General features: G+C 39.8%; 1 protein-coding gene across 1 annotated transcript in view; it reads right to left on the bottom strand.

The window, feature by feature from the left end:
- Positions 1-4,369: 4,369 nt before the first annotated feature.
- STX7 (syntaxin 7) overlaps positions 4,370-12,474 on the bottom strand; it is a 41,927-nt gene continuing 33,822 nt past the window's right edge. The window contains exons 7-10 of the mRNA XM_054023297.1: positions 11,367-11,457; positions 9,068-9,140; positions 7,066-7,148; positions 4,370-4,742 (exon numbers count right to left, since the gene is read on the bottom strand). Of these exons, the coding sequence (XP_053879272.1) occupies positions 4,650-4,742; positions 7,066-7,148; positions 9,068-9,140; positions 11,367-11,457 (340 nt within the window). The 3' untranslated portion in view covers positions 4,370-4,649. The remainder of the gene's footprint in view (positions 4,743-7,065; positions 7,149-9,067; positions 9,141-11,366; positions 11,458-12,474) is intronic.

Here is a 12,474-nt window from a genome sequence, read left to right as displayed (position 1 = left end):
ATCCTTTGCTCACTCCCTTCCCTAGTACACAAGGCGAGAAAAGGAAACACCTCACCCAGCCCTTTCCTAGGAGCAGAATGAAAGTAACACAGACATTATGATTGTGACTGGTTGGATCACAGAACCCCCTTGGGAGCTGCCACCTGATGTGCAAAGACTACCTCTGCTCCTGTTTTCCCTGCCAGCTCAGGACTCCAGCACCCTGTCTAGCTGAGCCGGACACTCCAGTCTGCTCCAACACCGACCCAGGGTCTGAATCACTTGTCCCAAAGCTGCAAGTTTACCTGAAAACAGCTCACAGTAGTGTGCTTGTCTTTAGCACTCAAATGCCCAACTCCCAATGGGGTCTAAACCCAGATAAATCCGTTTTACCCTGCATAAAGTTTATGCAGGGCAAACTCATAAATTGTTCGCACTCTATAACACTGATAGAGAGAGATGCACAGCTGTTTGCTCCCCCAGGTATTAATACATACTCTGAGTGAATTACTAAATAGAAAGTGATTTTATTAAATACAGAAAATAGGATTTAAGTGGTTCCAAGTAGTAACAGACAGAACAAAGTAAGTCACCAAGCAAAATAAAATAAAATGCGCAAATCTATGTCTAATCAAACTAAATACAGATACTGAAGCACCTCTGAGGGTGAGATTAAGTTTCTCTCAGACTGGACACCTTCCAAGCCTCGGAACAATTCTTTCCCCTGGTACAGCTCTTACTGCAGCTCACGTGATAGCTAGGGGATTCTTCATGATGGCTCCTCTCCCCCTTTGTTCTCTTTCACCCCTTTATATATCTTTTGTATAAGGCGGGAACCCTTTGTCCCTCTGGGTTTCCACCCCCCTCACTGGAAAAGCACCAGGTTAAAGATGGATTCCAGTTCAGGTGACATGATCACGTCATTGCAAGACTTCATTGCCCACTTGCCAGCACACACATCTACAGGAAGACTAACAGGTAAACACAGCCATCTGCAGACAATGGTCCTGGTTAATCTGAGTCATCAAGATTCCAAACCATCATTAATGGCCCACACTTTACATAATTACAATAGGCCCTCTGAGTTATGTTTTATATTTCTAGTTTTAGATACAAGAGTGGTACATTTCTACAAATAGGATGATCACACTCAGTAGATTATGAGCTTTGTAATGATACCTTACAAGAGACCTTTCGCATGAAGCATATCCCAGTTGCATTATATTCACTTATTATCATGCTTTTATAAAACCATATAGACTGCACAACGTCACAATGATCATGGTGTGCACAAAATAAAATTTAATATTTAAGTTATACCCTGAAAAGTAACTACATCTCTACTTCAATATAATGCTGTCCTCTGGAGCCAAAAAACAAAACAAAACACTAACTTACCACGTTATATTGAACTTGCTTTGATCCACTGGAGTGTGCAGCCCCAGCCCCTCGGAGCGCTGCTTTACTGCGTTATATCCGAATTCGTGTTATATCGGGTCGCGTTATATTGAGGTAGTGGTGTAAGTAAAAATGGCACTGTGCTATTCATCAGATCTGCCCAGTACAAGTATTCAGAATGCTGTTTGCTTACAGCTAACTCCTCCACACAAGAGTTAGATGGTATATAAGGTTTAAAGTGCCCACACAGGGAACTGTAATGTGATAGCAGAAGGCTCTTCAATCTAGCAGCCACAAGTATAAACAAGATCCCATAGATGGCAGTTGAACCTAGACATATACAGACTAGAAGTTAGGCACACTTTTCTTTTTTTTAAAGCAGTAAGTGTAATTAGCCACCAGAACTATATACCACGGATAGTGGAGGATTCTCGATCACTGGAAATTTTTCAGTCATGACTGGATGTTTTTCTAAAAGATATGCTCTAGTTCAGCCATCGCTATTGGACTTGAAATAAAATTAATTTTGGGAAGTCGTATGGCTTGATTGCCATATTTGGGGTCAGGAAGGAATTTTCCCTGGGTCAGATTGGCAGGGTCCCCTGCACCCCCAATGCATGACTTGCAGGTTTAAACTAATATAAATGGTGAATTCTCTGACTTGAAGTCAATGGGAGCTGCGATCAGCTGAACCTGCAGATGCAGCAGGTAAACAAACCGGCCCGGCTTGCATGCCAAAGGTTGCCGATCCCTGCCATAGAGTTTAAAATCATCAAATTTTGGTGTAGACCCGTTTATAAGCCAACCCTCGCTCTTTGATGCGACACTTTACCAAAAATATTTGGCATATGAACGAGTATATACAGTATGTGCTTAAATATTTGTAGTGGGATTTAGCTGCTTATATCATGCCAATCTCCACTGCATCCAAACTAAAAGAGCAAACTGTATCTAGTTTTAGCTTGTGCAGCAACAAAATTATCAACTAAACTCCAATTGCAAGTCCAAGTTCTGCCCTCAATTACACCCACACAACTCCCTTTGAAGGCAATGAGTTTGCATAGGTGTAACTGATGGCAGTATGTTCCTGCAGAATTTTCAATACCAGGGAGTGGCGGGTGAAGGGATGAGTCACAAGATGGAGGGGAAAGAAGAAAGCTACTTTCAGATCCTAAATTTGTATTTACAGTTCTGACATTTAGGGAACCACAAGTATTTTTGTTGTTTTTACTTACTGTATCCAAGTAATTGTGTAACAAACCCACAGTGATATTGGTACAGAGTCACCATACTCAGTTCTAACCAAGACTGCAAATGGACAAAGAAATTGGCCCAAATTCTTTTAGAAAAGCTTTTATAAAAAATTCTAAGACCAACAGAAGAGTTCCACAATTAAAGAGATTCCAATTGCCCCACCCAAAAAACACACAACCACAGGGTTTAAATAAAAACATATCCTGCAGTGTTTGAAACTCAAATACATCAGCACTAAGAACCTGACATTAAAGCTTATTTCTTCCAAAATGTAACACACATCTATAGGTGCCCATCCTGTAATTCTGGGCTCCTATCTTATATATTAAAAATGACAAAGAACTGGTAATGAATATATCCTCCTGAACAGCCAGACTTCAGAAAGAGGTGAAAACCTTGACCTTAATTGGTATTATCCAAGGTTGGGTCTTGACCCTGCAATTTGATGCATCTGGCTGAACTCTTATACACATGGAGTCCCATTTAAGTCAACGGGCCCACACACAGATGTGAAATCCTTGTGTGGACCAGATTGCATATTTGCAGCTTACAATTTGAGTTTGTCCCCCTTTAAATGAGTTTTAATCACTTGGTACGTGATGTGTGCTAGTACAGAAAACAAACATTCTGAAAAACCCTCACTTTTAAAACAACAACATCTTTATTTTGGCTTCATGGTTACAATTTTAAGTCCATAGATACTTACAGTTAAATAGTTCTCAATTAGTAAATCTCCGCTTGTTATGTAAATAGTGCATTCTCTATCAAACTGCTGTACAATAACTTTATAAAATACAGATTAAGAGACATTTTCATCTGCACAATATTCTTGATTAGTGCACTATCGCAATATCAATTACAAAGGCAAATACATTACCGTTCTAATTATGGATTAGTATAAAATAGCACAAAAAGGAAAAAAATTGGAAAGTTGTAAGCATGGCCAAGCTTCTGAGCAAGTTGAGTCAGGTCAACTGATTGGCATTTGGAAGTAGAGATCTTAATCAGTCACGGACACTAAATTTAACTATTAGTCCTCCTCTCTCTGATTGCATAAGAAACAAAATACATTTTTTACAAACTGGGGTCTGTACTGTTCAAAGTATTTGTACCATAACAGCAGGTTCAGATCACTGGAGTTCAAGTGCAATTCGGAAGCTACAAATTTTCACTATTCCCAATATCATACTTAAGAGTTCACAACTAAAATTAGACCCAGATTCAGTCAAACATGTTCAATTGTGCATAATCATTTATCAACACTTATTTTAGGCATGAAAATACCAGATGTGTGCATAAGTTAGGTGCATGAATGCTAAGTAAAAATATGGCCCAAAGTCAAATTTATAAATTTAAGAGTTTAATCAAAAAGCCTATATTAATAAATTATTGCCATCCATTTTACCTATAAAATAGGCTTTGCCTGGCACACGGATACCTACTGCCACATAAAGACAAATGAAATCTATGAAAGATTTCCTAGTCAATCAGAAACTGAACACCTAATCCAAAGGCTTCAATAGTGAAGGATAGTTTTCTGACGTCAACATGGTTTTATGTTATAATCTTGAGTAATCCATAGGAGACAGCGAGTGGGAAGACCTATTCACCAGTTTAAAAATAACTTGTGACAATAAGTGTGTTGTCCCAATTAGAATAAGGAGTTCAGAAAACTGTTTAGATTTGGCAACACTTAGAAATATCAAAGCATTATGCCCCACTTTAATAAAAAATTCTGATTAGCCCGAAATATTTAGAGGGGTTTGTTAAGTAAGTTTACCAACAAAAAAGTAAGTTTATAAAACTGACTGATTGTTGTCTTGCCAGTACAGCCAATCTCAAATCCAAGAATGGAAGGAAGTTATACCAACTAGTGGTACCAACCGTCATTTCTCAGGTTTTAAAAAAAGCAACAGTGATAAAGTATAGAACCATCATTTACTGAACAGCTTCAGAAGCAGACAAAAACGAGTGTAGGAGTTTTCTTGCATAATTTAAATAATGCTCTTTCAACAGTCTTATTTCACAGATGCCCATATGATGAGTCCAAGAACCACTGCTCCAATGACAAGTACAAGAATGATGATGCACATTTTCTTTCGGGACTTGCGCTGTTAATACAAAAATTTGATTGTTGTGCAGTGTTCAGAACTACTTAGCAACTGTTCTGTGGTTCTGTTATTTACACAACCTAAATGAACTGTGTACTTAAAAAAAAGACAATTAAGATAGTAAATGGTTAACAGGCAAAAGTCGTTCAGGAAACAAACAAAAAAATTATAACTTCACCCCTTAGATTTCAAGGGTATTTGGAATTCACATTGGAAAAATACATTCTCCCTGGCATCTCACAGGAAATGTAACAAGTATATAGATTTTTTTTTGTCTGTAAGGGGAGGGGGAGGGACAGTGGAGAGAGTAGACTGGGACAGAGGCAGAGAGTATGGGTGGAGATCGGGGCAATGAGCTGGTTGGGGGTGCAGGAGCCTGGGACAAGGAGCCAAGGTGTGTTTTGGGAGGTGGGGAATTAGGATGAAGGAGTCCAGGGAGGAAGACAGACTGGGACTGGAACTTGGACAAGGAAGCCTGGAGGGGATAACTGGGATGAAGAACCAGGAGATAGGCATCTCGTCCTGGTTCTAGTCTTCCACCCCTCCCCTCAGTAGAATCTCAGGGTTCTCCCCTGACACCCAGCTGGCTCCCAGCCCCCCACCGCCTGCAACACACTTTCAGTCTCCCAAGCTGACTCCCAGTTTCCTTGTCCAACCATTTCCACCATCCTCTCCCATCCCCAGCTTCCAGTCTACTTACTGAACCAGTTAGAGTTTCTCCCCCTGCACCCCTTCCAATCCCAGTGTTGTCGGACTCCTTGTCCCAATCTACTCCTTTCCCACATGGCAATCTGGCTCCCTCGTCTCTCACCCCACAGATGAATCTGATGGCTTCCTCCTCCATGCTGCCTGGGTGCCAGCAGGGAAGTCATTGTGAATGCAGGAGACAAGCTCTCCATTCCAGGGCCTGACTCCCAGAATAGCTGGGATCAACCATTACAGGGAATGTCTGGCTTTACTCTCACAGCTCTGAACTGGAGGGAGCATACTCAGTTGCTCTGTGGGGATGGCATATATGCAATATGTTCAGCACTAGGGAGCTCTGAGAGGCTTGAGCATGGTCAGTAAGGATGGAATCGGAGATTTTAGCTGCTAAAAAACACCCACAACCAACCAAGTCTCTACTGAGTATGTAGAAACTGATCTTTTCAAAAGGCTTATAACTTGGCCAAATTGGCACAGATTTTCACAGGGATAACAAAAGGCCCATCCTGACACAAAGGCCATTCCTCAGCCAATCCCTCTCCAAAATCCATGGGATTTTAAAACTTTTCAAATAAAAAGGTCACCAGAATTTTTTTAGCATGGACAAAAATTATGTATTTTCCTCTGTATTGCCTCATTCTTTGAAACAGATCAATCATTTTGGCTGAAGTTTTCCAAAAAAATTTCAGGCAGGTAGACACTGGAATGAAAATTTTTATCTCAACTGGTTAAAAAGTTTGGGGGGGGGGGGGGAACAAAAACTTATAAGCAACTGAAAACAGGGTCTTATAATGGGAACTGTTGGGCAATCTTAATAAGTGGTGCTCCCAGCCCTGCCTATATTTTAGAAAAAAGTTGGCCACCTTAATTTTGTCCCTTACAAGCCAGCAGACAAATCTAGGTTTAATAAAATTTTCCCCATTGATTCGTTTGCCTGGCTATAACTGCAATATGACTTTAAATGAGAAGGTCAACTTCAGCAGAGAAGTGTTCAAGGAAGAGGATGTATTACTAATAAGATTATCTCTAACACAGGCCAAAATTTAAGACTCTCTAAATAGACTTGAAGAAAAAAGAAAAAAAAAAAAAAAAAACACCTTTCACAGGTTTCTAAAACTGCTCTTTCATTTTATTTTTTAAGTCCGTGAACAAGGCAGAACTGGAAAGCAAAGTCTTCTATGCACAGAAGAGATTTATGCAGCCTGAGCAGTAGCACAAAACTTCCCTATACTGCCCTACCAATGAACCCCAATCTTGACTTAGGGAAATTATGAAGCAAAGGATAGGTTCATTCTCCATGCACATTCAATCCTTCCCTTACTGCACTGGCAATGAGAAGATCAGTTATGATGGTTTTTCATAGTATGGGACACCAGCCAGTTAATTTTACATAAGGCTGCTAAACTTTCAGAGGGCATTGACTTTTTGTTACTACCAACCTGGGCTGAATTTGAATTAGTGACCCAAAGATGCTATGCTATGCCAGTCTTGGGTCTTTGAGTAAGTCTCCAAACCATTAAAACAATAAGGAAGAATTAAACTACCATAATAAAAATTAAGACAAACAAGTGAAAGGGACAATTATTGATAGATGACTGGCAGTTTGCACTGATATTACCTGGTAGTCTGCTGCTCTTGATAGCTGCTGGTTTCCTTGCTGGACATGTACGTCAGCATTTTCTACATTGGCTTCTATGCTGTCTTTTTAAAAGAAAGAAAGAAAGAAAAAAAGTCATTTTCTCAATTAAAGCCTGATGTAGTAAAAGCCTGTGTTTGCCACTGTTACTAATTAAATTACAGCTGCTGCAGTTCTGATCTTCCACATTCCCAGAGCAGACATTTAGGTCTCATAACATTAAATCCCAACAAGCCTACCCTTAGAATTTCTATGTACAATTGGATCAGATTAAGTATCTACTGCAAGACAAAAAACCCTCCTAATGATTAATGGCTAAAAACCAACAACATGGTATAAATGGACCTATAGGTAATAGTTTACCATCACCTCATGATATTTATTTTCATCTTACTTTCCTGAATAAAAAGTTAAATCTCTATCCCCTAAAAAGCATTCAAACTAACTTTGATCAACACAGTAGATAAAACACTCAAATACACAGAGCAAAGTGCAAGAACAATCACTTTTGACTTGCATTTACCTTCACTAACACACAAACATTATCCTACTGCATTATGGAAGTTTCCTCCTTTGTCATTTTCCCTATATGTACTGTAACAGTGACCAGGCTAACTTCTGAAGCACCCAGAGTAGTCCAAGGTTTACTTCAGATATCATAACTTCCAAGTTCAGGTATTTTAGAAGTGGAGGGTTGGCTTTGGACATGGACCACTAAGGATAGTTTCTCAGGAAGCTGGTGTTTGAGAATAAATATGAGAGAGAGAGAGAGATGGATGGATGGATGGATGGATGAAGAGCACTGACTGCTCAGAGAAAGACATGAGAGAAAAGTGGTGATAGTTAGATGAAATGAGTGACCCAGAACTTTAAGAATACCACTTAGTATGAAATTCAATTGATGGAAATTTTGTTTGAAAGGTTTGGTGGATCAGTAATTATTGAGAGAGAAGGCTTTGTGGGCACAAAACCAATCATGGCCAGTCCGTGAATGTTGGTTAGAAGAGTGTTATTTAGTTGTATTCTGAGAAAATGGTGTGCGCTTAAATTTGCATTTATTGAAGTAACTAAGGGCTTACTCAAGGTAATTTACTGGCATTATCAAACCAACATTGTTACAACAGTAACTCCCTGTGTGGATGATCTTTTTTGGAATAACAGTGTCTGGTTTTGGGTTTAGCTTAGAGCAGGTCTACAATATGGGGCTCAGTCGACCTAAGTTACGCACCTCCAGCTATGTGAATAACGTAGCTGGAGTCGACGTAGCTTAAGTCGACCTTTCGCAGTGTCTGTACCACGCTAGGTTGACAGGAGAGTTCCTCCCATCGACTTACCTTATGCTTCTCATTCCGGTGGAGTACTAGTGTCGACAGGAGAGTGATCAGCAGTCGATTTAGCAGGTCTTCACTAGACCCGCTATATCGATCGCCACACCCGGTAAAGTGGAGACAAGCCCTTAATTTGCTTTGCCCAACATAAAGAACCGAGGAAATAACTTTCCTATTGTTTCCCCCCCGAGTTTCTTTATACTTCGCATTTTTTCCCCATTTTAGGTTGGTCATTCACTGAAATGGGGAGTGAAAGACATTTTACAAAATAAGAAAACTGCAATTAAAAACTCACAAAAATTGGAAGCAAAACTCAAAATGAAGGAGTAGAACCTGAAACTACATTTAAAGCCATTTTCCCCAAGTGTACTGATTTCCTGATTGCTTTAACAGATCACCCAACAATCTCTGCCGATATAGAACACAACAGATTAGAACCTCAATCAACTTAAATACAGACTCAAAAAAAAGCACCATCAAAAACAAATCTTATCTGGCTAGTTTCTGGAGAATCATGATTTTGTGGTTTAAAATTAAGATCCAAGCATTATACAGCATGATAAATAATCTACATAAAATCAATGGGATATTATTCTCTCCCCATACCTCCTAAATTTCATGTAAATTTTCTAAAATATTTTATGATCTGTGCTTACCTATCACATCACCTTGTTCATGAATCATCATTCCTAAATCTTTAAATATTTCATTGATGTCCATAATATCTGCCTGCAAGAGAAAATAATTTAAAAAACAGTTACCAAATACCATGGGAAACTCCTGTAGTTAGCCAAACATTGTGCATTGTTTCAGATAGCTATGGTTTCCTGCACCAAGAAGCTAATATAAATTCTTTTGCAAGCTCAAGTTTTAATTTGGATTAAAAGAACACTATCATATTCATCTAAATATCCAAAATCAGTTGCACTGCACATCCTATTAGTTAAGAGGCCAAATTCTAAGGTCTTCTCTACACACAAACTTGCAATGGCAAAGGTGTTCTTACACTAGTTTAGGGCTTGTCTATACAGACAGTTAATGCACAGCAAGTTGGGGTGGAAATCTAGAGTGCTAGAGTCTGCTGCATGTTCACTCTCCATATAAACATGGCCTTAGTTAAACTAGTGCAAAATTCCTTCTGTTAGTTTAAGAGTAGCTTATGTCAAAAAGGCTTAAATAATTTCTTTAGTGACTTAAACCAAACGGAAAGAAATATCCTCCCATAAGGTTTTGCAGCAGTTTAACCATGTCTGTTTAAGTTAAAAGTTAAACTTGTGTAACTCTTATTGACCAGCCCTTAGTTACCAAAAAACAGTTTCATCCAGTAGAGGGCAGTGGCACCTTCTTGTTTTGCTTACAATTCCTATTTATCCACCTCTGTTTAGTTTACCCACAAAAATAAGTTCTTATACAACCAGTACTGCAAAGCCTATAAAGAAAAGAGGACTGGATTCTATTTGTCTCATTCGTCAGCAAAATTGCCTGTTAAAGGTCCAGCTCCAGACTCTTAATTGCTGGTGAAGTTTGTTGGAGCTCAAAATATATAATTTCAGTCAGTCTGGAATCCATCATTCATTTCCACTGGTGTTTTAAAAGTCAATTACTTTTTCAAAACGCACAACAGCCACAATGCTATTAATCCATAACCTACATTTCGGAGTCATTTAATATGTTCATTAGTACTTATTTTGTTTTAAAATATTGGAATTTCCCCTGCCTCTCCCATCCAAGTTTTTTGTTTTGCTATTGGTAGATGAATGCACGGACAGATGGATTGTCCTCAAGCATTACTGTTCAATTCCAGAAAAATTTAGTCATTACTGGAGTCAATATTTCATATGCCCAACTATTGGTACTTTTTATGCATATATAGTATAAATAGGAGTTACTCATTTTTATTATATTTAATATGTTTATCCTGCATTTCCAGGAAATGATATTAAAAACAGCTGACACCAGGAAGAACTGAAAAATACCCCACCTGGAAAATTCTGTAGAGGGGACGTTTCGCATTTTATTTAAAATTTGCTTTTGAACTTAATGGGGGAACAAGCCATGGACAAGAATGAATGGCAATACTGTGCTACACTGCATGGTCTATAAAAATGCTTTGGGATGAGGAGAAGTCTTGGGGGTGGGGAGGGGGGGAGGGAAGAAGGAGGGGAGCAGGGCCGGCTCTGGCTTTTTGGCTGCCCCAAGCAACCAACCAACCAAAACAAACAAACAAACAAAACCCAGGGCGGCCAGAACAAAAACCTGCGGCACAGCCAGAGCGCAGGTGCAGGGGTACCGGCGGGGGGAAGCGGGCGGATGGGAGAGAGAGAAGGGGACGGCCAGGGCTACAGCAGGGGCGCTGCCACGTGGCCCCTCCTGCTGCGCCGCCGCCTGCCGCGAGGGCTCTGCTCCGGTTGGTGGGGAGGGAAAGAAGAGAACTGCCCTGCAGGGCGCTCTGGTTCTCCACGCCGACACCCTCTACATGGCGGCCGGAGCGGAACAAGAACAAACAACAACAACAAAAAAAAGCGGCCATGCCGCCCTAGGATTGGGCAGAATGCCGCCTCCAACAACCTGCTGCCCCAAGCACCAGCTTGTTCAGCTGGTGCCTGGAGCCGGCCTGGGGGGGGAGAAGAGAACATTGCTAGGGATATTTGCATGAAAACCCAAGTTCTATCTTATTTGGTAGTCACATGGGTGGCTATTTATTCCTCAAGTGAAGTCAGGAGAGCTTAGTAGACCATGACACTGCGTAATAGAACAGTGAAAAGTGGTTTTTGTGTAGGGAATTCCACGTGCAGTTCTTTACCTACTGCATAAAAACAATTTCTGCATTAAAAAAATATTTTCTAACCTTTGATGATGGATTCCTCCCACTAATGCTAATGCCTGCTGCTTTAGGAAGTATCAGAAAAATATTCTCAAGTTTGTTCTAATGCTGCACATAGCAGCACTGCTTACCTCAAGCTGCCTGATGGAGGACTCTCTCTCCTCAATAAGACGGAGATCATCTTCTGTAATGTCTTCATCTTGCACTTGTGCTTGAGGTTGACTGTAAAAAAACCAAGAATACTCGAACCGGCTGAACTGCTCTTATACACAAGGTTGAAATGCACTTCATGTTAAAAAGACTAAAGTACAGAGAATACACATTAAACTTGCACAAGACATGGTGTTTTTACCTTTGCAAAAAAAAAAATCGATGTACAGCTGATGTGAAAGGCCTGAATCCTCAGGCCCTCAATAAAGAAAGTTATACAAGCATGATATTGAACAGCTTTGACATATGAAACTCCTTAAAACCTAGTGTTTTGGCTCAGCATTTTCTAACTGAGCATGCAGATATCAAACATCTTTCTATTTGGATTCTGAACTAAGTGTCATTTGGAGTCTGGCATTCATTTTGGCTTTCCTCGTCTGAATTAGAAGCCACTTCGAGAAAAATGCAGGTATTCAGTCTTATGGATTAATAGTTAAATATTTTGATCCAAGTTTTAGAGACCCAGCTGTCCTAATCTGGAAGGATAAAAGACAAAAGGCTGCATTGTTTTTATGTTGTCCTCTACGGGCATAGTTGATGAAAGCTTCTTACCACATCTCTTTCCTTCAGAAGATCCTAACAAACTAGAGGAAGCACATTCCATTTTAATGTTTGTTAATTCATAAGAGGTTTTTAAAAGTCTTTTTTTAAATTCGTCTTATGGGTGTGCATTTTTTCTTAAGGTTGTTAAACATGCATACGTCCATTTACTAGCCTGTTCCTCCTCCTTATCTTGTAGTTGGTGGTTTAGTCTCTGAAAATAATCAGGAGGGGAGCAGTGGTTGGGGTTAGCTAAATCTAACCTGACTCAAACACATAAAACCCTTAACTCTGAGTCCATTACACATGGAAATAAAGGTTAATTTGGTCGCAGCAACTCTGTTTAGTTTTGGTTTAGGTGGTGGGGGGGGAAGATGAGGGGGGAGAAAGGAGAGTTTGGTACAATGCCTATCACAATTAGGCTGTTATCTCTGTTGAAGCCTCTGGGCTCTATTGTAATACAATTCTATTACATTTTTTTAACAACTA

This window comes from Malaclemys terrapin, chromosome 3, assembly GCF_027887155.1.
Source record: "Malaclemys terrapin pileata isolate rMalTer1 chromosome 3, rMalTer1.hap1, whole genome shotgun sequence".
Lineage (NCBI taxonomy): Eukaryota > Metazoa > Chordata > Testudines > Emydidae > Malaclemys > Malaclemys terrapin.
This window is presented reverse-complemented; position numbering and strand designations above follow the sequence as displayed.